This window comes from Hyaena hyaena, unplaced genomic scaffold, assembly GCF_003009895.1.
Source record: "Hyaena hyaena isolate Hyena2069 unplaced genomic scaffold, ASM300989v1 scaffold_4, whole genome shotgun sequence".
Lineage (NCBI taxonomy): Eukaryota > Metazoa > Chordata > Mammalia > Carnivora > Hyaenidae > Hyaena > Hyaena hyaena.
In genome coordinates this window covers 1,520,967-1,543,285 of record NW_024080636.1, presented here as the reverse complement: position 1 = coordinate 1,543,285, position 22,319 = coordinate 1,520,967, and the positions used below count along the sequence as shown (strand labels likewise).

The following is a 22,319-nucleotide window of genomic DNA, read 5'->3' as shown; positions in this document are numbered from 1 at the left end:
TAAAAATGCACATTTTCACTTTCACAGAATTTGGTTGTGTCTAGGGTGGAGATAGAAATCCACAGCTTTTTATAACGAGTATTTCATGTAGTTCTTTAAAGAATGACTGATCTAGAGGAATATAGTTTAAAAACAAAGTCTTTACAAATTAGAACTTGAAGTTGAAACACATAGTATTAAAGAATGAGAAAATAAGATGACTGAGATGATTTTACTAAACTTCTTAGTTCTGTAATTCCAGGGACTGTTAGCTTTCTCTTTAAGGTAAGGTTAGTTAATTCCTTTAACAGTTTTAATTACTAGAAAAAATAAATGCAAAAGGTAGTAAAGTTGATTTACAGGATGATTTTTTTTTTAGGAGCAAATTTGAAGGTAAAATTTTATCTTGTTTACATCCAATTAGAATGTTAAGACAACTTTGTGCTTGGTAGCCCCCTCGTTCTTTTTGCATGCGCTTGTACTGAATGTGTGTGATTTTCATTGGAAGGAGATAATGTGCTATTACTACTTGAGAATATGGCTGGTGTCTGTACAGTTACTTCATTTATTCTTGCAGGTGGCTTTCCTGGGGGAATGCCTGGTAATTTTCCTGGAGGCATGCCTGGAATGGCAGGGGGAATGCCTGGAATGGCAGGAATGCCTGGGCTCAATGAAATCCTTAGTGACCCAGAGGTTCTTGCAGCCATGCAGGTAAGGCTTGGAAGAACAAAGTTGGGCTGTGTATCACTAAGGCATTTCTTTCATTAATTCTAAGTAGAGACAAAGGTCACTCTGTTAATCCATGTGTTAACTTGTCAGAATTCCCAAATAGCTCATTATACAGTTCTGTTCTTTTTCTTTTTTCAGAATGAGTAGCTTAAGTTATTAAAAATAAGTTTGTAATACAATACTATTAGTCTGTAATAGTTTATGTCCAGATTTATTTATATTTTAGTTTTTAAATTCTAATTGGTTAACATAATAGTATTGTATGTAATATTAGTTTCACGAGTAGAATTTAGTGGTTCAGCTATCCTTTTTTTTATATGTGTAAGTTTAATTTTTTTAATATTTTTATTTATTTTTGAGAAAGTGTGATCAGGGGAGGGAGGGGCAGAGAGAGAGAGAGAGATACAGAATCTGAAGCAGGCTCCAGACTCTGAACTGTCAGCACAGAGCCCAACGTGGGGCTCAAACTCGAACTGTGAGATCATGACTGGAGCCAAAATTGGACCCTTAATTGACTGAGCCACCCAGGCACCCCTAGTTTATTTTTAGAGAGAGAGTGAGAGCATGAGCAGGGGAGGGACAGAAAGAGAGGAGAGCACACAGCCTGACACAGGGCTTGATCCCACAAACAGATTATGACCTGAGCCGAGATGAAGAATTGGACGCTTAACTGAGCCATCTAAGCATCCCTAATTCAGTTGTCCATTTTATCAAAATTGTGTATGCTTTTTTTAATTATCTAAAGTGGCATAATTGGTTTTTGACTTTGAAGTGCACATTAGTAATATTTATACTTGGGGGACTTATCCAAAAGTTCATTTAACTTGTCTAACAAAATCATCAGTTTAAATAGAGCTAGGATTTAGTAAACCACAGAACTCTTTCTTAAATACTGAGAAAAACACATTGCCTTTCTTTGCAGGATCCAGAAGTTATGGTGGCCTTCCAGGATGTGGCCCAGAACCCAGCAAATATGTCAAAATATCAGAGCAACCCAAAGGTTATGAATCTCATCAGTAAATTGTCAGCCAAATTTGGAGGTCAAGCATAATGCCCTTCTGACAAATAAAGCCCTTGCTGAAGGAAAAGCAACTTTGATCACCATTGGATGTCGCAATAATACAAACCAGTGTACCTCTGACCTTCTCATGGAGAAAGCTGGGGTGCTGTGAAGATAATCCCTACCCCTCTGCCCCACATGCAATGAGACATTTTACAGTGGTTTGCCATTAGGGTTTTCATTCAGATGATGTTTTCCTACTAGGAATTACAAACTTTAAACACTTTTTAAACCTTAAAAATATTTAAAAACATATTAAAAGGGTGTGTTAATCCCTACATTTTTCTTTACTAATGATTTGTTTTTTTCCATTGGATTAGTTGGGCAAGGAAGATACTTCAGTATGGAAGATTTTATTGCTCAGTTTGAGTGAAATAAAGGCTTATAGGGAGAGGCAAATATAACACTTAAATAGATGAAGTTTGAGTTGGGTATATGGTTACTGAGGTATTTTGACTTGTCTTTATAAATGCTTTATTTTTTAAACATGATTTATTTCGATAAAACCATTGGGACCACCAGTGTTGCAGTAGGACCTGGGTAGGGGCTGGAAGTTCTTGGCAGGGCAGCAGCAACCTTTCTCCTTTAACATGGCACACATGCTTGTGCAGATGCATTTAAATCTTACACTGTGGTGAAGGGATGATTGTTATAATGCTGCAGTAGAGTTGGATTACTTAGCTGTGTTCTTGTGTGATACAGAAAATAAATGTTTCACATTATTTCCACACAGGGGAAATAAGGGAATACTTTTCTTCTTATATTTGTGTGTTTAGAATGGTCAGAAAATGGCCCATCTTTTTGTGTGCTTTCTACTTGTTTTTGCCTCCCCATCCCCTTATTCTTTTTTGGCTAAAGATAGTCTTTTTTCACTGGCACCATCACTTCTATCCTCATTCACAGCGTAATTGTGCAAGCATATGTAATGCTGGGTTTAATTTAATATGTAATACATATAATGATTATAGAAGGTAATACCCATAACAGCTATAGTTTCTTACTTGGCCAAGAGATTTCATATTTAAGTATTAGGTTTCCACTTCAGTGAAAGCTTATATCAAAAGGAGGGATTCCCTTTGGTGTTTAGTCCTCTACTTAGGAAATACCTTTTGCAATTGCAGTTTATCTTACATTATTCATCTTCATGTTTTGGAAAGCATGAGGTTTGAATTCATTGATACATGTAGGGAGAACTAAACTTTTTGGTCCAACATGAATTATAAAATTATTGAGATCCATGGGTCTTCATTGTGGAGTTGATGGTATTTTGAGCACTGTACTGCTCTTAAATACTGCACCATATCCCCACCTCTCCTTTTTCTCCCTCCCTCTCTTCAAGGATAAAGAAATGATAGATTTTCTGTTGTACATTCAACTCTTAACATTAAGACTAAGTCCAGGCACTATACCAGGAACTGTTAGGTTTCTGCCTGTCTTTCAATTTAAAGTGCTGGTGTTTAAAAACAGTTTCAAGGGATGAGATCCTCTGTTCTTTCTTATTTTAAGAATCAGTGGTGGGAGCAGTGAAGAAAATTTCATGGAATACTTTTCTGAAATAGCACGTTTCTGGAGTCATAAGTTGATTCAGGTTCTCATCCTTTGCTGTACACAAGCAGATAGAAATGCATCTGTTATATAAGCGAGAAAAGGCTGTATGCTAACTGAGCATGCTTTTTAAACCCTTTAAAATACTCAGCATATAACTTGCGTTGAGCTTGCCAGTGTTTTTTTGTTGTTAATGTGTGTTCTCTCAAAATTTCTAATGTGTGCTGTTAATAACTCAAGAAGACCAGTTCCTTTTGGGTTCCTTAACTACATTTTAATGTTGCAAATATTACCGTAAATGGGTAAAAGTAAAATTGGTCTTCAGAAAATGTGTCCTGTGCTTTTAAGTTCACAAATACAAAGTACATTCATTTTCATAGAAACTCAGTATCATTTCTAAACCAAAAGTGTTTCTTGTGCTAACAGTGCTATAAGAAGGAAAAGGAGGTTTTTTTTCTGCTTAAAAATATAGTTATTGGATTTCCAGCTACATTAAAAATAAACTATGGTTTCAAACTGGATATTGACCCCCCACTTTTTTTTTCCCCCAATACATGTTCTGTTTTTTGTTTTTATGTCTTTAGCACTCACCTTATTTGCTGGACACAGTAGGCTTTAGTTTATAAAGCGCTGTTAACAGTGACTTAGTAAGAATACATTAGATGTTAAACAGAGCTTTACTTTTCTTTCAGGTAGCAGTTGAGAGGTACACTGTTTTGCCGTACTCAGAAGGCAGCTTCCCTTTATGAGTCCAAAAGTTTTTGTTCTGATGATCATCTTCTAGCCTGAGGAGACCAGAGAGGGTGCCAGGAAAGGACCACCTTAAGTGCTCTTATTCCCGTTTTATACAGTTGAGGAAACTGAAGCACTTAAACAGCCCAAGTTGGAATGCCTGGGTGGCTTAGTTAAGAGTCCGGCTCTTGGTTTTGGCTCAGATCATGGTTTCACAACTCAAGTTTCACCTTGCTTTGGGCTCCATGCTGGCAGTGCAGAGCCTGCTTGGGATTCTCCTCCCTCTCCTCCCCTGCTCATACTCTCAAAAATAAACATTTAAAAAACTATAATAAAAGGGAAATTGCCCAAGTTAACACCCCTGCTGATTTGTAAAGCTGGTATTCTCAAGAGGCTTGTCCTTCAAATATCTTCCTCCTTCCCCTGCCCCCAGGGTTTTCCTCTTAAATTCGATGCCCTGCTGCCCTCCATGGAAGGTTGCTTTTTGCAGTATTGTTCATTACTTCAAAAAATGGGGAAGAAATTTGAAGAGGAATGGTTAAGGAGTCTCATACATCATTGGGTGGACTGATGTGTGCGCACAACAAATTTCTCCAAATAGTAAAGGGCGTAGCAGTGCTTAAGTGCTCAGAACACTTGTGACAGGCCCAAGAATGGGGACAAGAAAAACTAGTTTTAAAAATTATGGTGTAGTAATTTTAAAGTTTGGTATTTATAACCAATATAGTATGCTTATTTGCATTGTTTGTGGAGGAAAATACCCTGAAGTAAATAGGCAACAAATACTAAAATAGCCATTAGTCTTTTGAAAGAGTAAACAGTCAATCGGTGGAAGTTGTAAATCTCTTGGCAATTGAGTTTTTTTTGTGTGTAGTGCTGGTGGGAGTGTGAATTAACCATTTTCTATGAAGTTGTTTATGAGAATTTTGACATTCTCTTTAGGTGAAATCTTAATGTTACACTTCCACTCTTAAGTATTAAAGTCAGAGTAGGCAAGGAGGTAAATAGTACTAGTGTAAAATACATGTATGTAGTTCTGAAAATCTAGTTATCTGGTATATAATTAAAATGGCTTTAAGTACTCCCCCAGATCACCAGGACATTGTCAGGTTGTAGTGTAAGTAACCGGACCATAAATCTGCCAGTGTAGAAACACCATATATGAACTAATTTCTGAGTAGGTTTCTTTCATTCGTTTTGTAGTGGATGGCATGGGTGTAAAAACACATTATTTATATACTGTTTGTATAATGGGGGACTTGATAGTTCTGTAATTCAGGAAGCCCTCTAAGGAAAATAATATGTAATTATGAGTACTAAATTAGATGTAGAAGTGAATGGTTAGAATAAGTTGCAAACCTCAAAAATCACAATCATGGAGATTTAATATGTGGTATGCGTATGCAGTTGCTACTTTTTTTTTGCTGTGTACTCATGACAGCGATTTTGTAGTGTTTTCAGTAGAATAGATAATGCTATCTTGGTCAAAATATTTTTGTTCACTGGCGATGCAAAAGAATACACAGATGGATATGCTATCTGCTCTGGGTTGGTGCCTTACAAGTGAGAAATCTGATGAATTCTATGGTGCTTGATTACCAACATAAAGGAGAAGTATTCATAAAATGTGAATATGTATGCTACGTGGTCCAGTATACTCTTGACAGGAGAGAGCTTCCAGTTTGAGAAGTCCATGAAAATGTCTGGGTGGCTCAGTCGGTTAAACTTCCGACTTTGGCTCAGGTTATGATCTCACCGTTGATGAGTTCGAGCCTGGCGTGGGGCTCTGCTGACAGCTCAGAGCCTGGATGGAGCCTGCTTGGGATTCTGTGTCTCCTCTCTGCCCCTTCTTACCCACGCCCCCACTTGGTCCTCTATTTCTCTCAAAAATAAACATGAGAAAACTCTCATCGTTGGTATTAAAAGGGTAAGCCTGCGGTACTGAAACTGACAGACACATGGCAATGACATCCCAGTAGAGTTAAGTTGGAGTCCTGACGCGTGTCTCACAGTATAATCCAAGTTAGAGGTTGAAAGTGGTTTCTGTGGTTCTATGTAGTTTGAGTCTTCTCTTGACAACATGTAGGTGTTTCTTGAGTATTTTATGAAATACATTTACATAAATTAGCTTTTGTAATCCTTGCTACAGTGGAGTTGTATTAACTAACACTGTTACTTAAAGGAGAAAACCGAAAGGGTGAAATGACTTTACTAGTTGCTAACGAGGATGATGCCACCTGCACCTGATCACTTTGCTCTCCAGCTCCTTTTTGTTTTCCCACCATACCCCAGGACCAATCAACATTTCCTTTTGAAGAAAATGTGACTTTAAAAATACTATCGAGAGAAAATACGAGTTAACTGGCAGATAAGTGGGAAGATCTGAGTCCCCATCTTGCCTGTTACTGGCCTGTCTTAACGAAGGGAAGGTGGCCATCTAGGCCTTCCCAAGTTCCCACGTTGAAGAACAACCAGTCAGGTCCCAGGAACGTGAAAGTACTTGGACGAGACCCAAGGGGTGAGTATGGGCTTTAGGACTGTCCTGCTACTCCGCGTGATTGGGCCAGCGCTTCTCTGCCCCGCCCATGCAGGCGCTGAGGGCCAATCAGAGCCAAGGGGCGTCCCCAGGCCCGCCTCCCGCCCCAATGGCTTCCGGCGGGGAGACAGGGTGCTCTCTAAGACCCGGAAGGGGTTGTTCCAGAGGAGGCGGGCCTAAGAAGGTGGAGCCTCTGACGCTCACGCTCTGGGCTCTGGCGCTTCTTTCCTCTCGTCTAGCTGCGCCGCCTGAGGGAGAAGTGTTGCTAGGTGTGCGGGGAGCCGCAGCAATGGCTTCAGTGCTGTCCTACGAAAGCCTTGTCCATGCTGTGGCCGGAGCAGTGGTGAGGCGGGGTCTTCACGCCCGGGCCACTGCGGGGTGTGGGGCTTCTCTGGGGCCAATCCCGGGACATGGCTGGGGGATGGGGATGAGAGGGAGAAGGGTGGGTTGGTATATGCAGTTGTGACTGTGGGACAGAGAGCAATGAGGCATAGGCGAGAAGATGCTCGAACAGTTTGGGGTGAGGGCCAGCACACCCTCCTCCCCTGGCTGCCGCTTTGGTCTCAGAAAATACCTGGGATATAGACAGCAATTGTTCCACATAGCCACAGGGAGCTTGGAAGAAAATAACTGCTGTTTTCTTTGCCTTCTGAAATTTAAAGGCCAACCGTCCCCCTTAAAGGCCACTGCACACACAAACTTTGTAAGATTTCTTGTGTTGGAGGAAAACGTAGGTGTGAGGCTGTTTCTTAGTCACATGCTTACCTGTATTCTATTTTCATACTCTTGTGGCAGAGAAGTCGAATATCTTTGGCCAATATCGGCAAAAGATAACTTTTTTTTTTTTTTAAATCAAGAGATCAGGGTTGCTGTCCAAGTGTGGTTTATTATGAGTATGTGCTTGGTTCCTGGGTTTGTGGATGTCTCAGTTCTATTTGACACCACTCCCTTTTCCTTGAAACTTTCCACTCTTGGCTTAGGTTAACTTCCTCAGCTGGTTGTCCTCTTTTCCCACTGGCTGCCCTTTCGCATATACGTTTTTAGCTGTCAGCATGCACCTTTAGCACTTGGAATCACTGGGACTCCAGAGGAATGTTAGCATCCTCTCCTTTCGCCTCTGCCACACTTTGCTGAGAGCTCTCGTTCTGTGCACACTAATGAGGATTGAACCCCAGCTCCATCATTTGTTAGGTGACTTGTAAACTTCACTCTTCCTAATCTATAAAGTACGGGTATCGACACCTACCTCATAGACTTGTTTTTTGAGTTAGCTGACACAGTGCTTCATGGAAGTGCCTGTTTTGTTTAATTAAACCAGAAGAGCCTTCCAGCCTGTGCAAAGGTGCTGAAATGGAATCATGTGTGACATGCTCTAGGGTGGTCAGGGAAGCCTGTGTCTCTAGGGTGGAGGGAACAAACAGGCATAGGCTTCAGGGAACCAAATTGCCTGAGACTTTAACTCTGAGTGGGAAAGAGAGCTAACTGGTTATTGGAGGGTTTGAGCATCCAGCAACTTGCTGGTTTACATTTTAAACATGATCACCCTGGGCGCTCTGTTGAGAGTAGACTGTTAAGGGAGTAAAGGTAGGTGCAGGGAAATTGTCAGGGGGCTGTGACATCATTCCAGGCAAGAGATGATGGTGGCTCGGACCAGGATAGCAGCAGTGGAGGTAGTTAGCACTGATCATTAACCAGGAATATATTTATAAGATAGAGCCACCAGGGTTTGCTGGTGGATTGGATATGATGTGTAACAGAATGTGAGTTGGTTGGCCCCCAGAAGCTTTTGGCTTGAGCAACTGGAAGCATTTACATTTCCTGAGATGGTGAAGACTATACCTGAACAGGTTCTGAGACAAAGATTGGTTTTGGTTTTGGACTAGTTTTGTTTGAAATGCTCAAGAATAGTCACGAGACTATGGGGCGCCTGGGTGGCTTAGTCGGTTGAGCGTCCGACTTTCGCTTGGGTCATGATCTCGCGGTTCGTGGGTTCGAGCCCCGCGTCGGGCTCTGAGCTGACTGCCAGCTCAGAGCCTGGAGCCTGTTTCAGTCTGTGACTCCCTCTCTCTCTGACCCTCCCCTGCTCACACTGTCTCTCTCTCTCTCTCCTAGAAATAAATAAAACATTAAAAAAAAAAAAAAAAGAATAGTCATGAGACTAGATAAGTGCCTACTGAGAAAAGGCTTAAAGACTGTGAGCATGCTAGCGTTAAGAGATTTAGGAAGTTAGATAGCACCAGCAAAGGAGATTAAGGAAGGGCCTGTCGGGTAGGAGGAAAACTCAGAGAATGTGATGTTCTGAAAGTCACATGAAGAAAAAGGTATAGATCAACTGGGTCATATAAAATGAGGAGTGAGAATTAACCACTGAACTTATTAACACGTTTATCAGTATGATAAATCCAGTGGTTAATTGACAAGACACATTTTGGTAGATGGTGGAGTGAATCTTTGGAGTGCATCTCAGGAAAAATGGGAAGATGTGGAATGTTTGTTTTCCTTTCTTTCAAAGAATGCCATTCATTCAGCACTTTCACTGAGTTCGTTCGTTCGTTCTTTCTTTCTTTCTTTCTTTCTTTCTTTCTTTCTTTCTTTTTTAATGTTTATTTTTGAGAGAGACAGAGTGTGGGTAGGGGAGGAGCAGAGAGAGAGGGAGACACAGAATCTCAGGTAGTCTCCAGGCTCTGAGCTGTCAGCACAGAGCCCGATGCAGGGCTCGAACTCCCGAACCATGAGATCATGACCTGAGCTGAAGTTGGATGCTCAACTCACCCGGGTGCCCCTCACTGAGTGCTTTCTATGTGTCATGTACTCTTCTAGGTGCTAGAAACATAGTGGAGAGCAATGTCTTTTTCTTCATGAAGATTGCATTCCAATGGCGAAGTCAGACAATAATTGAGTAAACAAAAAATAAATAAAATAATTTTAGATAGTGTTAAGTGCTATAAAAGAAATTAAGGGTTGGCAAGCTTTCTCTATAAGAAGGCGGATGGTAAATATTTTAGATTTTGGGTACAGTGTACTCAACACCGCCATGATAGTGGAAAGCAGCCATTGACAATACGTAAATGAATGAGTAGTGCTGAGTTCCAGTAAAATCCTGTTTACAGAACCAGGCGTGATTGGATTTGGCTGTAGAGCCATAGTTCTCTGAGTCTTACTATAGAATGTGACTTCATGTAGAGGTGATATATCTCCATGTAACCTACCAAGACATTTCTTTTTTTTTTTTTTATCTCCTTGTTGCCTATTTTTCTCTTGTTAAAGTTCTTCTTGAAATTATGCACCCTAAGTTTGCTAGGGTTTTTCTTTTCTCTTGCTTTCCCTTAGGGTGGTAATGTTCCTAGCACATATCTGGGAAGTTGCATTGTGTTTTGTTATTTTTTTGAACTATCATGCTGAAGAGTGTTCTCAAACTTTTATTTATTTTTTTGTAAATCCATATGTTAAGATTAAACATATAGTGCAGGCCCTACTTTCTTTTGGTTGCTACCAAAGGAAAAAAATGTCACCACAGAAATGTCACTACAGTTGATAAGAGAAATGGCATTGCCCTTTAGTGGTATAGTATTGTGGTGGCTCATGTTTCATTAAATGTCCTCATAATAGTATTCAGCCAAACCTTTTAGATGATCAAGGAGAATCCACTTAGCATAGTGGTAAGAGCACTTGACTGTTGGTGTGCCTAACTTGAGCCAGGCTGCCTGGGTTGGAATCCTGGCTCTGCCTCTCACAGCTCTGTGACTTCCCTAAAACTCCAAGCAAGCTGCCTGGAGTAGTTATTCTTCTCCCCAAAGGATTGTTGGTTCATTGCGTAAGATTTTGATTTACAGCCTTTTTGAGTTGATATGTTTCATGTTTATTCACTTCCAAGTTCTGCATTCTCACATCAAGTGTGATGTTCTGCATATACACACACATTTTAAAAATTAAAATAAATTAGTGATTTTTGAGTGTTTTGTGGCACACTTTGGGGTAATTGCAGGTAATTTGGAGTATTTGAAAATTAGAATTGTTGGGGTGCCTGGGTGGTTCATTGGTTGAGCATCCGACTCTTGATCTCAGGTCTGGATCTCAGGGTCGTGGGTTTGAGTCCCATACTGGGAGTGGAGCCTACTTAAAAAAATAAAATAAAATTAGAATTGTACTATTTCAGGAGGATGCTATAGCTCTGATTGATGACTATTATATGATACAATTAGTGGTCTCATTCATAAACATTTCTAAAAATTGTGAGTATAATTAGATTCATAATTTTATGTTTGGTTCCTAGATTAGCTTTGAAAAATAGATTTTATTTGAAGAAATGTGGATTTGTAATTAAGAGAAATTTTATTAACCTACAGTTTGAAGAGGGAAATTGCTTAGAATTGCCCAAGTGAGGTTTAGACACTGAAGCAGACTTCAGAATTGTAATGCTAGTAATTAATCAGGGCACTTCTTTTTTTTCCTGTAGTTAATTTTAATTTTAATTTTTTTTTTTAATATTTTTATTTATTTCTAGGAGAGAGAGAGACAGTGTGAGCAGGGGAGGGTCAGAGAGAGAGGGAGTCACAGACTGAAACAGGCTCCAGGCTCCAAGCGTCAGCACAGAGCCCGACGCGGGGCTCGAACCCACGAACCGCGAGATCATGACCTAAGCAAAAGTCGGACGCTTAACTGACTAAGCCACCCAGGTGCCCCTTAATTTTAATTTTTTAATTGCATAATTTACATTAAAATTTTTTTTAACGTTTATTCATTTTTTTGTGAGACAGAGACTGAGCAAGGGAGGGGCAGAGAGAGACACATACACACAGAATCCAAAGCAGGCTCCATGCTCCGAGCCGCCAGCACAGAGCCCTAGGCGACACGAATCAGGAGATCACGATCTGAGCTGAAGTGGGCCGCATAACCAGCTGAGCCACCAAGGCCCCTGTGTAATTTATATTTTAAAAGAATCACGTTTTATTGAGTAAATGCTGACTATTAAAAAATTCAGATCATACAGAAATATAAAAGATCCCTCCTCCTTTCTCCTTCCACTTTACCTTTTATTGCTTTGTAACTCAGAGCCCATTCACACTTATCTTTAGAACTGTGTAAGAAGGCATATTCGAAACATTTTTCTCTGGTTGGTATCAGAAGATAAAATTAGTTGACTGTGCAGCTCAACACTTAATATTACACTTTACGTTTTACCACATGGACTCAATTCCTACCTTTTAGAAGTAGAAACCGAGTAGAGGAAATTTTTGATTCACTGTACAAGGCCTTCTAAATATAAAGGTCAGTGAAAGAGTTCCTGTCCTCAAGAAGCTCTTCTTAAGTGTATAGTAGAGGTACTACATGGCCCCTGGTAGTACCAGGGGAGAAGTGGTGGGCTGCATCTGTGAAGGTGATGGGAAGTCCCCAAGCTTGGGGTATTTAGACGCAGTCTTGAAGGAAGAGTGGGAGTTTGCTAGGCAAAATGAAATAGGAGGGTGGTAAGAGACTTTTAGAACAAAAAAAAAAAAAAACATGTTCAAAGGTCCTCATGTATAAATCAGCATTCGGGGAAGTTCGAGTTCTGTTTCTTCAAGTTTTCCTCATTCTGTTTTCTCTGTGTTTATATACAAATAAGCATTTACAAATAGATTTTTTGTTGTTGTTTATATAACTGATATTATAGAGTTTCATATCCTGGGCTTTGGGGTATGTTTGTTTCAGGATATAAAGCATTTCCCCATATGTATCAGGGGTCTCTGGTTGCACACTGGAGAAACAGACTTTGAGTGTTTTAACAAAAAGGAAGTTTATTGGCAGGCTTTTTAGGAGCTCCCAGGATTGGCGGGGAAGGCTGAAGACTTGAAGTAGGAAAGAACCAACATGCTCCAAAAAGATTTCTAAACCGGTCCCTGGAGAGTGTGGGGCGACCACTGGGATCAGTGGATTATGTCCCTCTACAGCATTCTCAAGATTTAAAGTCATGGGAAAATCCCAGTTAGTCTTGCTCAAGCCCATGTGCCTAGTCCTTGACTGTAACAGGTGGGGAAAGGAAGGGTCCAGCAAAAGGAATCTTCAGGGGCTCCTCAGCAGGTGTGGTTGAGGGTGGGCATCTGAATTTACCACCCTACCAAGATTGTACACAGTGGGAAGAGGTAAAGAAAATCAGGCTGCCCTTAGGAAAAGGAAATGATGCTGTGTGGCCCAAAACATCAGATATCCACCATATCATGTCATTTGAAAAGACTTCAAAAAGCATTGTTTTGTTTAATATGGAATATTCTGTCATGTAAGTGTTCCACAATTTATTTATGGATATTTACCTCATATCTAATTTTTCACTGTGGTAAACGTTTGTACAATGTAAATGGTTTTTGTTTTTTTTGTTTTATTTTTAAGTTTACATCCAAGTTAGTTAGCATATAGTGCAGAAATGATTTCAGGATTAGATTCCTTAATGTCCCTTAGGCATTTAGCCCATCCCCCCTCCAGCAACCCTCTGTTTATTCTCTATATTTTAGAGTCTTTTATGTTTTGTCCCCCTCCCTGTTTTTATATTATTTTTGCTTCTCTTCCCTTAGGTTCATCTGTTTTGTATAAAAATTCCCCATATGAGCGAAGTCATATGATATTTGTCTTTCAGACTAATTTCGTTTAGCATTATATCCTCTAGTTCCATCCTCTAGTTCCATAGTTGCAGACAGCAAGATTTCATTCTTTTTGATTGATGAGTAATACTCCATTGTATATATATACCACCTCTTCTTTATCCATTCATCTGTTGAGGGACATTCGGGCTCTTTCCATACTTTGGCTGTGTACAGTGTAAATGTTAATGTGGCCTCCCACAACCCTGTTATGAAGAATCTGTAGGTGTGCTTAGTTAAATGACTTCCCTAATGTCACTTGTTAATTTATAGATGAGAAACAAAAGCCTGGGTTTCTGGATTCAGTTTAGTTAACTCACATTCTAACTTGCAAAATGTTAGTAAGCTCACAGGGTTTTGTGAATATTAATAAAATAACGTAACTAAAACAGCTCTGACACATACTAGGGCCCAATAAATGGAAGCTATTAGTCATTTTGTGCACAACTATGTTTTTTTTTTTAGGTTTATTTATTTTGAGAGAGATTACATAGATACATGCACACAAGCAGCTGAGGGGTAGAGAGAACCCCAAGCAAGCTCCATGCTGTTAGCACAGAGCCTGACGCAGGGCTCCATCCACGAGCCGTGAGATCATGACCTGAGCTGAAATCCAGAGTTAGATGCTTAACCGGTTGAGCCACCCAGGCTTCCCCACAACTATGTTTTCTAATTTTCTGTGCATCCTACCTTGTTTGAGTTAGTTAATTTGATTTAATAATAATATATATTAGTATTTAGAATTCCTGAACTTTTTTTTTCTTAAGATTTTTTTTTTTAAAGTAATCTCTACACCCAACATGGGGCTTGCACTTGCATCCCTAAGATCAAGAGTCACATGCTCTACCAACTGAGCCGGCCAGGTGCCCCTAGAATTCACTAACTTTTTTTTAAAATTTTTTAAAGTTTATTTTTTGAGAGAGAGAGAGCATGAGCAGAGGAGGGGCAGAGAGAGAGGGAGAGACAGAATCCACAGCAGGCTCCAGGCTCTGAGCTGTCAGCACAGAGCCTGACGCCGGGCTCGAACTCATAGACTGTGAGATCATGACCTGAGCCGAACTCAGTCGCTTAACCGACTGAGCCAGCCAGGCTCTGCTAGAATTCCCTAACTTCTTAAACCCCTCTCACATTTATTAACAACCCCAGAGAGGCATTGTAACAAGTGGTTAAAAGTGTGGACTGCAGGGGCGCCTGGGTGGCTCAGTCGGTTGAGCGTCTGACTGGCTCAGATCATGATCTTGTTCACAGGTTCGAGCCCTGCGTCAGGCCCTGTGCTGACAACTCAGAGCCTGGAGCCTGCTTCAGATTCTGTGTCTCCCTCTTATCTGCCCCTCCCCTGCTCATGCTCACTCTCAAAATAAATGTTAAAGAAAAAAAATTTTTTTTAAAGTATGGACTCTGAAACCAGACTGCCTGAGTTCAGACTCCAGGTCTGCCACATACCATCTGTGTGACTTTGGGCATGTCTCTCAATCTCTTTTTGCCTCAGTTTTCTCATCTATAGAAAGGGGAAAATAATAATACCCACCTCGTAGGGTTGTTTCTGAGGCTTTTGAACAAGTATCTTTATTCTGTTACAGAGACAGGAAAATGGAAAGAGGAATGTTAAATGACTTGGCTAGGGTTACCAATGAATTGGTCGTTTAGACAGAAGGCCAAATCCAGGCCTTTTCTCTCTGCTATGCCTGGCTGCGTTCTCTTCCACACTTCTTGTCTCATTGCTTTATATTTTTTTAATGTTTTATTTATTTCTGAGAGAGAGAGACAGCGTGAGCAGGGGAGGGTCAGAGGGAGAGGGAGAAACAGAATCTGAAGCAGGCTCCAGGCTCTAAGCTAGCTGTCAGCACAGCTCGACACAGCACAGCTTGAACCCACGAACCGTGAGATCATGGCCTGAGCCGAAGTTGGACGCTTAACCGACTGAGCCACCCAGGCACCTCATTTCTTGTCTCGTTCCTTTGTGTATTTCAAAACCAGGTTAGATTATCAGAAAACAAGTGACATTGAATATTAAGTATACACATGTATAACCAAACTAGAGGAAATAGGACACTGATTGTTTACTGGGAGTACTTTTTTTAATGTTTTATTTTAGTTTGGGGAGAGGGAGTGTGAGCAGGGGAGAGACAGAAAGAAAAAGGGACAGAGGATCCAAAGCAGGCTCTGTGCTCACAGCAGAGAGCCCAGTGTGTGGCTCAAATCCACAAACCCTGAGATCATGACCTGAGCTAAAATTGGATGCTTAACACAATGAGCTACCCAGGCGCCCCTTATTGGGAGTACTTTAAACCACAGTTCTAACAATTTGTATGTTCAGTTCTCTTTGAAAGGGTTTAATTTTCCACAGATGATTCATTCAGACCCAGACTTTAATTCTAGTTGCTCAGATTCCCATAGAATTAACTTAGGTTGGTATGTCTCTGAGGGTATTAGTTACTTTGGTTTAAAAACCTCAAAAGGAGATTATTAGAGAAAGTCATTATTGTATTATCTTTATTTCGTAGCTTGCTGTTTTATTTCATTTAAGCTTCTGCTAAATGATGATCAAATAATTATATATAGTGTTTAGTCTTTAAGACTTCATTGCCTCACTACCCACCATCCCAAATATATCTTGATTTCTTAGTAAACTTTTTTTAAGACTTAATTTTATTTTAATTTTTTTTTATTTATTTCTAGGAGAGAGAGAGAGACAGCGTGAGCAGGGAGTGTCAGAGAGAGGGAGTCACAGACTGAAACAGGCTCCAGGCTCTGAGCTGGCAGTCAGCACAGAGCCTGACGCGGGGCTCGAACCCACGAACCGCGAGANGGCAGTCAGCACAGAGCCTGACGCGGGGCTCGAACCCACGAACCGCGAGATCATGACCTAAGCGAAAGTCGGATGCTTAACCGACTAAGCCACCCAGGCTTTAAGACTTAATTTTAGAGCAGTTTTAGCTTCATAGCAAAATTGAGAAGACATAGAGATTTCCCATATACCCCCAGCCCTCACACATGCATGTCCTCCCTATTATTAACATCCCGGAATAGAGTGGTACATTTGTTACAATTGATAAACCTACTTTGACACATCATTGTCACTGAAAGACCATAGTGTATATTAGTGTATGTTCACTCTTGATGTACATTCTGTGGGTTTGACAAATGTCTAATGACATAAAACCAACATGATGTTATCATATATAGCACTTTCACTGCCCTAAAAATCTTATGTGCTCTGCCTGTTCATCCCTCCTGAACCCTCCCTGAATAAATTTTTCAGCCAACAGGGTCATTTCATTTCAGTTCTCCTAATCTTAAAGGTTCTTATGCCAACTTTATTGAAATTATTTTTCTAACTTTGCTTCTTTATGCTTGAATCAGAAAAAAGTTAAATAAAGGAAATTGTATTGTCCTACATACAGTAGTTTATAACTTAATTTTTTTAAATAAATGCGGTATAAATGCTGAAAAAAGATTTTGGAGTAAAAATTATCTGTGTCATCTTGGGTCATTTATGTTTTCTTCTGGACCTGAGTTTTCTGAGCTATAAAATGGGGTCAGTAGTACTTCACTTACTGGGGTTTCCTGAGAAGTAAATGTGATAACACTTGTAGAGCACCTAGTGCAGTGTCTGGAAAAGTGTAGTAAGGCCATAATTTATTTATTTTTCAGATATATTCTAGCAAACATAAAGATAGTATTTGTACCCAGTTTCAGAAATTAAATAGGAATGAAATTTGTTCTCTCTTCATATGGCCAACTGTGTCCTTTCACTTGTAGCAGGTGATCTCATCTTTTATTCTCTAGATAAAATAGAGGCTACTTAAGATGAGCTTTCTCACTTTCCATTTTTTTCTAATTAAAGAATCAATTGCATTGTACCCATATGTCTTATATTCTGCTGGCCTCAGGAAAAACAGATGCATCCAGTTTCTGCTACCTTTGATCTTGACCCTCTCCACCTTACCCTATCCCCAGTTATCTTCTGAGACTTTGCTCCATTAATTTTCACCTCTTTACCATGGCTTTAACCTCTGTCCAAAGGTTAGCCCTCAAACATGGTTAGCCCTGTCCTGTCATACCAGTCTGGTCTGGAGACTGTCTTTTCTTTCTTTCCTTTTCTTTCCTTTTCTTTCCTTTTCTTTCCTTTTCTTTTCTTTTCTTTTCTTTTCTTTTCTTTTCTTTTCTTTTCTTTTCTTTTCTTTTCTTTTCTTTTCTTTTCTTTTCTTTCTCCTTCCTTCCTTCCTTCCTTCCTTCCTTCCTTCCTTCCTTCCTCTCTCTCTTTCTCCTTTCTCTCTTTCTCTCTTTCTCTTTCTCTTTCTCTTTCTCTTTCTCTTTCTCTCTCTCTCTCTCTTTCTCTTTCTCCTTTCTCTCTTTCTCTCTCTCTCTCTCTCTCTCTCCTTTATAAACAAAGTTTTTTAAGTTTTATTTATTTTATTATTTTTAAAAAATTGTTAATGTTTATTTCTGAGAGAGAAAGAAAAAGAGACAAAGTGAGAACAGGCGAGGTGCAGAGAGAGAGAAGAGAGAGAGGGAGACACAGAATTTGGAGCAGGCTCTAGGCTGTCAGCTCTGTGCTGACAGGGCTTGAACCATGAACCCGCAAGATCATGACCTGAGCCGAAGTCAGACACTCAACTGATTGAGCCACCCAGGTGCCCCTAGTTTATTTATTTTTTGAGAGAGAGAGAGAGAGAGAGAACAGGGGAGGTGCAGAGAGAGAGGGAGACAGAATCTCAAGCAGGCTCCATGCTGTCAGCACAGAGCCTGATGTGGGTCTCAATCTTACGAATTGTGAGGTCATGACCTGAGCTGAAATCAAGAGTTAGATGCTTAACTGACTGAGCCACCTAGGTGCCCCCTTCTTTTTTTTTTTTTTTAAGTTTATTTTTTTATTTTGAGAGAGAGAGAATATGTGCACAAGCGTGTGAGCAGGGGAGAGGCAGAATCCTCTGCAGAACCCTGTGCAGAATCCTCTGCATGGGTTCATCCCAAGCAGGCTCTGCACTGTCAGTATGGAGACTCACGAATCATGAGGTTGACCTGAGCTAAATTCAAGAGTAGGAGGTTTAACCAACTAAGCCACCCAGGCTCCCAGAGACTGCCTTTTTCTTAGCTGCTGCTGGTTCTCCTAAGTTTACTTAAAGGATATTCTGTACTTACTGCCTCTCCTCCTTATCCAGTCTAACCACTGAAACTACTTTTCCAGAGGCCATCACTGACTTCTTAATGGCTTAGTCCACTGACTTTTTTCATTCTTAGTTGATTGGACTTTTTAGAATTATTTTACACTGTACACTCTCCTACTTTCTTGAGGTGTCATCTGAAAGAGTAGTTAATCTTTCTTTTTTTTAGTAAAATTACAGTTCTTTTGGAAGGGACTTCAGTAACCATTACTAATTTTAGGGTCCTGATTAATATTGAGTCCTACTGCTAAAAGGTGCTATAGAAAGGATATAAGAATCAACATTTGTTGAGTGCCCATTGTGTACCTGGAATGATGCTAAGTGCTTTTTATAAATTATTTCTCACTTCTCACAGCAATGCTTGATTGTTAGGTATTGGCCCTAAAATTACAGATGAGGAAATTGAAGCATGATGATTTGAAGTTACTTATATAGCATGTACTATAACTGGGACCTGAACATAGGTTTGTTTTATTCCAAAGCTCATGCTTTTTTCTATAAGACACTTAGGTGCATTCATTATCTATTGGGCCTTTTGTTTAACTTGCATATCTCTCTATGTATAGGTATGAGAGTTAGCTTGATTGCTTTATCAAGAGAAGGACTTACATTAACTCTGATGAGGTAAATAACATTTTTTAATATAAAAACCACAGTGAGTAGCTTTCAATCTTTGGAATTTCATTAGCTTGAGATCCACCACTGAATGTATCTGCCACTAATGTATTTTAGTTGTTTTTCTTTCTAAAATAGCCCTTTTATCAAATAATGCCATGTACTCCCTCAGGGGATGCTGTACACTGATTTCAGTAGTGCTGTGACTCAACCACCATTTCTAGACTCCTCTCTGGAAATTGACTTTGGAACTGGCATTACATTTTTTGACTATTTTTCATCCTTCAGGGGTGAATTAACATTTTGGAAACGGTTGAATTTTGTGACTTGGTTGGAGAGCTAACCCAAACATTATTGTATTTTAAAGGCATAATGCTCTATTTCTATGTTTGTGTGTGTCCCTGTCTGTTATTCCCATAAGACTGTACGTGCTTAGGGGACCACATCTTGACCAAGTTTACCCTATCATCTCATTCTGACTTTTGTCTGTGGTGGTAGGTGTTCAGCTTAACTGCATGTCTGTTTATGTTGGCCAAGTTAAAAAGTAGACTTTGGATGCTTATTGATCTTTTATAGGCAGGAGAGACATAGCCCAGAAAATGAATAAACCACTGTATTTTGGATATATAACCCGAAATGTAGATGCTGATACATTATTAAGGAGTCCAGGTTCCAACTATGGGACTGTTCACGACAGAGAGATACAAAAATGCCCTAAGCTGAAAATGAAAGCTTGCCATTTTTATCTCTAGCTATGATTTGTGTCCTTAAGCTGTAGTATGCTGTTACCAACTGCCTAAAGACTTTTTTTTTTCTTTTTGCTATTTAATTACTAATTCATTGTTAAGTTCCTGCCCTTGGGGTGCCCATAGTCTAATAAAGAAGACAAACTCATTAACAACTAAATACAGAACAGTGATTGTTGTGTAATAGGATTTTGTACACAGGATGCACAATACCATTAGAAGCATCAAGTGAGAGAGTAGTTCAGTCATCATCTGAAACTCACTGTGTCCAAGACTGACCTAATAATTTCTTAAAACTACATCCCTCTTTTTTTTTTTTTTTTTTGAATGTTTTATTTATTTCTAGGAGAGAGAGAGAGAGAGAGACAGCGTGAGCAGGGGAGGGTCAGAGAGAGAGGGAGTCACAGACTGAAACAGGCTCCAGGCTCCGAGCTGGCAGTCAGCACAGAGCCTGACGCGGGGCTCGAACCCACAAACCACAGGATCATGACCTAAGCGAAAGTCGGACGCTTAACCGACTAAGCCACCCAGGCGCCCCACTACATCCCTCTTTTAACTTTCCTAATTCTGTCAATGGTATCTTCATTTCTTATGACTTTCCCTTGTCTCTTGCAATTCATATCCAATAAATCAGAAAACCCTAATCTTTTAGGTCTTCTGGCAGATATCTCTTCTCCATTTTTTAAAGTTTATTTATTTGAGAGAGAGAGAGTGTGTGTATGCACAAAAGGGAGAGGGAGAGTGGGAGAGAGAGAGAGAGAGGGAATCCCAAGCAGCCTCTGCACCATAAGCCCCTGACACAGGGCTTGAACTCACAAACAGTGAGATCATGACCTGAGCTAAAGTCAAATACTTAACCGACTGAGCCACCCAGCTGCCCCTCCTTCTCCTTTTTTTTTTTTTTTTTTTTTAACTGGTTCAAAGCCTTACTATTTTAAAACAGATGTACTTGGATAAAGCAGCGTTTGTATTTGTGTTCTGGTCTTTCAGATTGAGAGCTCTTGAGGTTACTTGGATGGCCTCCTAAAAGGCCTTTGGCATGTGTTGTAATGATATACCTGTGTAGAAAAGGTCTAAATTCAGATTTCTGGCTTCTTTCCTTCTTGATTTTATCATTTTCCTAATTTTCATATCAGGGTAAAATGGTACTATTTTCTGTCTGTTTGATTTTCTTTTGTTTAGTATTTGTTACTCTACTAAATTTTATAAAATTTTTGGAGGCAAGGTATTAAGTAGAAAAATATTTCTTAGTTCACTTGTAAATATCCAGGGAACATAGAAGAGTGGTGTTAGATGCTATGTAGTAATAGATTTGAAATGTTAATATGTTACCAACCTGCCCTTACACAATTTTATCATGAAATAAGAACAAAATAGAATAAACAGCAAAGGAATAAACACATTTGCAAAGATATAAAAATATTATTTGCTAAGACTAGCAATAGTCCATTGTAAAATATTCAGAATGGGATTTCAGTTTCTAACTAAGGAGCTAATCAAAGCACCTCCTGAAAACTTCCCTTTATAATTTAAAAAAAAAAGCCTGTATAAAATATTTCTTAAAACAACATGAAAGCATTAATAAGGTAACAAGATAAGGAATTCTCAGACAAGAGGACCCAGAGGGAAGGAGAACATTTGTCTTACAGGAATTGATTAAGCAGGTAAACTTGAGCTTTAGATTTGTAGCTTTCAGAGATACAGAGAAGAGAAGGAACCCACCCAGTCTGCCTGTGGACAAGTTGTCCACTAGCAGATCACCTAGTTACCTGGATTCCCAACGGAATCTGCTATGGACATAAATGAAAATAATCTTACTCCTCCCCAGAAATATCAGCTATCTCCAACCTTGGCACTGTTTTGAGTAGGGAAATCACCACTGAAATTTCCCTCTTAGGTTGCAGCCTGAATTCTCACTACTTGCATTAGTTGAAAACCTGAACCCAATAATTGAACTTGGAGTGATTTGGGTATGTGGGACCCCAAAGTGCCTGGCAGAAATCCTTTCCAGAAGTACTTTATGAGGTTTAAAAGAATGCCCCAAAATAAAATTCTAAGGGAAATGAGCAGTTCAATCCAAACTAACTAAACACAGAGAAACAAGGCATTGTGAGCAAGAACATTAGCAGACAGCAGCAACAATCAGAAAATGGAGTTTTCAGTCACAATCTAAGCTATTTAGTGTGTATAAGAAAAAGAAAGACTACCAAATATGTGTGAGGGAACAAGACACTAAGATTGGCTAAGCATACATGAAAGTTAACCAAACAGAATATCTAGAAATGAAAAATAAAATAACTGAAATTTGAGAGTGGAGGCATGATAGTCATGGGAACACTGAATACTTATTTAAGCAAAAATCACAGTTCTCAGAAGGATGGGAGACAAAAGCAGAGGAGAATAGAACAGAGCTAAAATCTTACCCTCCATAATATGAGATAAATAAGGTCTGAAATTGATTAATCAAGACATTGGGATACTTTTTCATTATATGGAGATAGGTAAATTTCAAAAGAAACCGCTAAATGATGCTAAAATAATTGCCTGTGGGAAGGAAGATTGGGTGAAATGTAGAAGAGTGGGCAGGAACTACTGTAT

General features: G+C 39.7%; 2 protein-coding genes across 2 annotated transcripts in view; both read left to right on the top strand.

Moving 5' to 3' along the window:
• Window positions 1–3,642, top strand: part of ST13 (ST13 Hsp70 interacting protein) — a 31,558-nt gene extending 27,916 nt beyond the window's left edge. The window contains exons 11-12 of the mRNA XM_039235510.1: window positions 557–690; window positions 1,631–3,642. Coding sequence (XP_039091441.1) covers window positions 557–690; window positions 1,631–1,759 — 263 coding nt within the window. The 3' untranslated portion in view covers window positions 1,760–3,642. The remainder of the gene's footprint in view (window positions 1–556; window positions 691–1,630) is intronic.
• A 3,114-nt stretch (window positions 3,643–6,756) lies between these two features.
• Window positions 6,757–22,319, top strand: part of SLC25A17 (solute carrier family 25 member 17) — a 45,911-nt gene continuing 30,348 nt past the window's right edge. Inside the window, exon 1 of the mRNA XM_039234581.1 lies at window positions 6,757–6,924. Coding sequence (XP_039090512.1) covers window positions 6,871–6,924 — 54 coding nt within the window. The 5' untranslated portion in view covers window positions 6,757–6,870. The remainder of the gene's footprint in view (window positions 6,925–22,319) is intronic.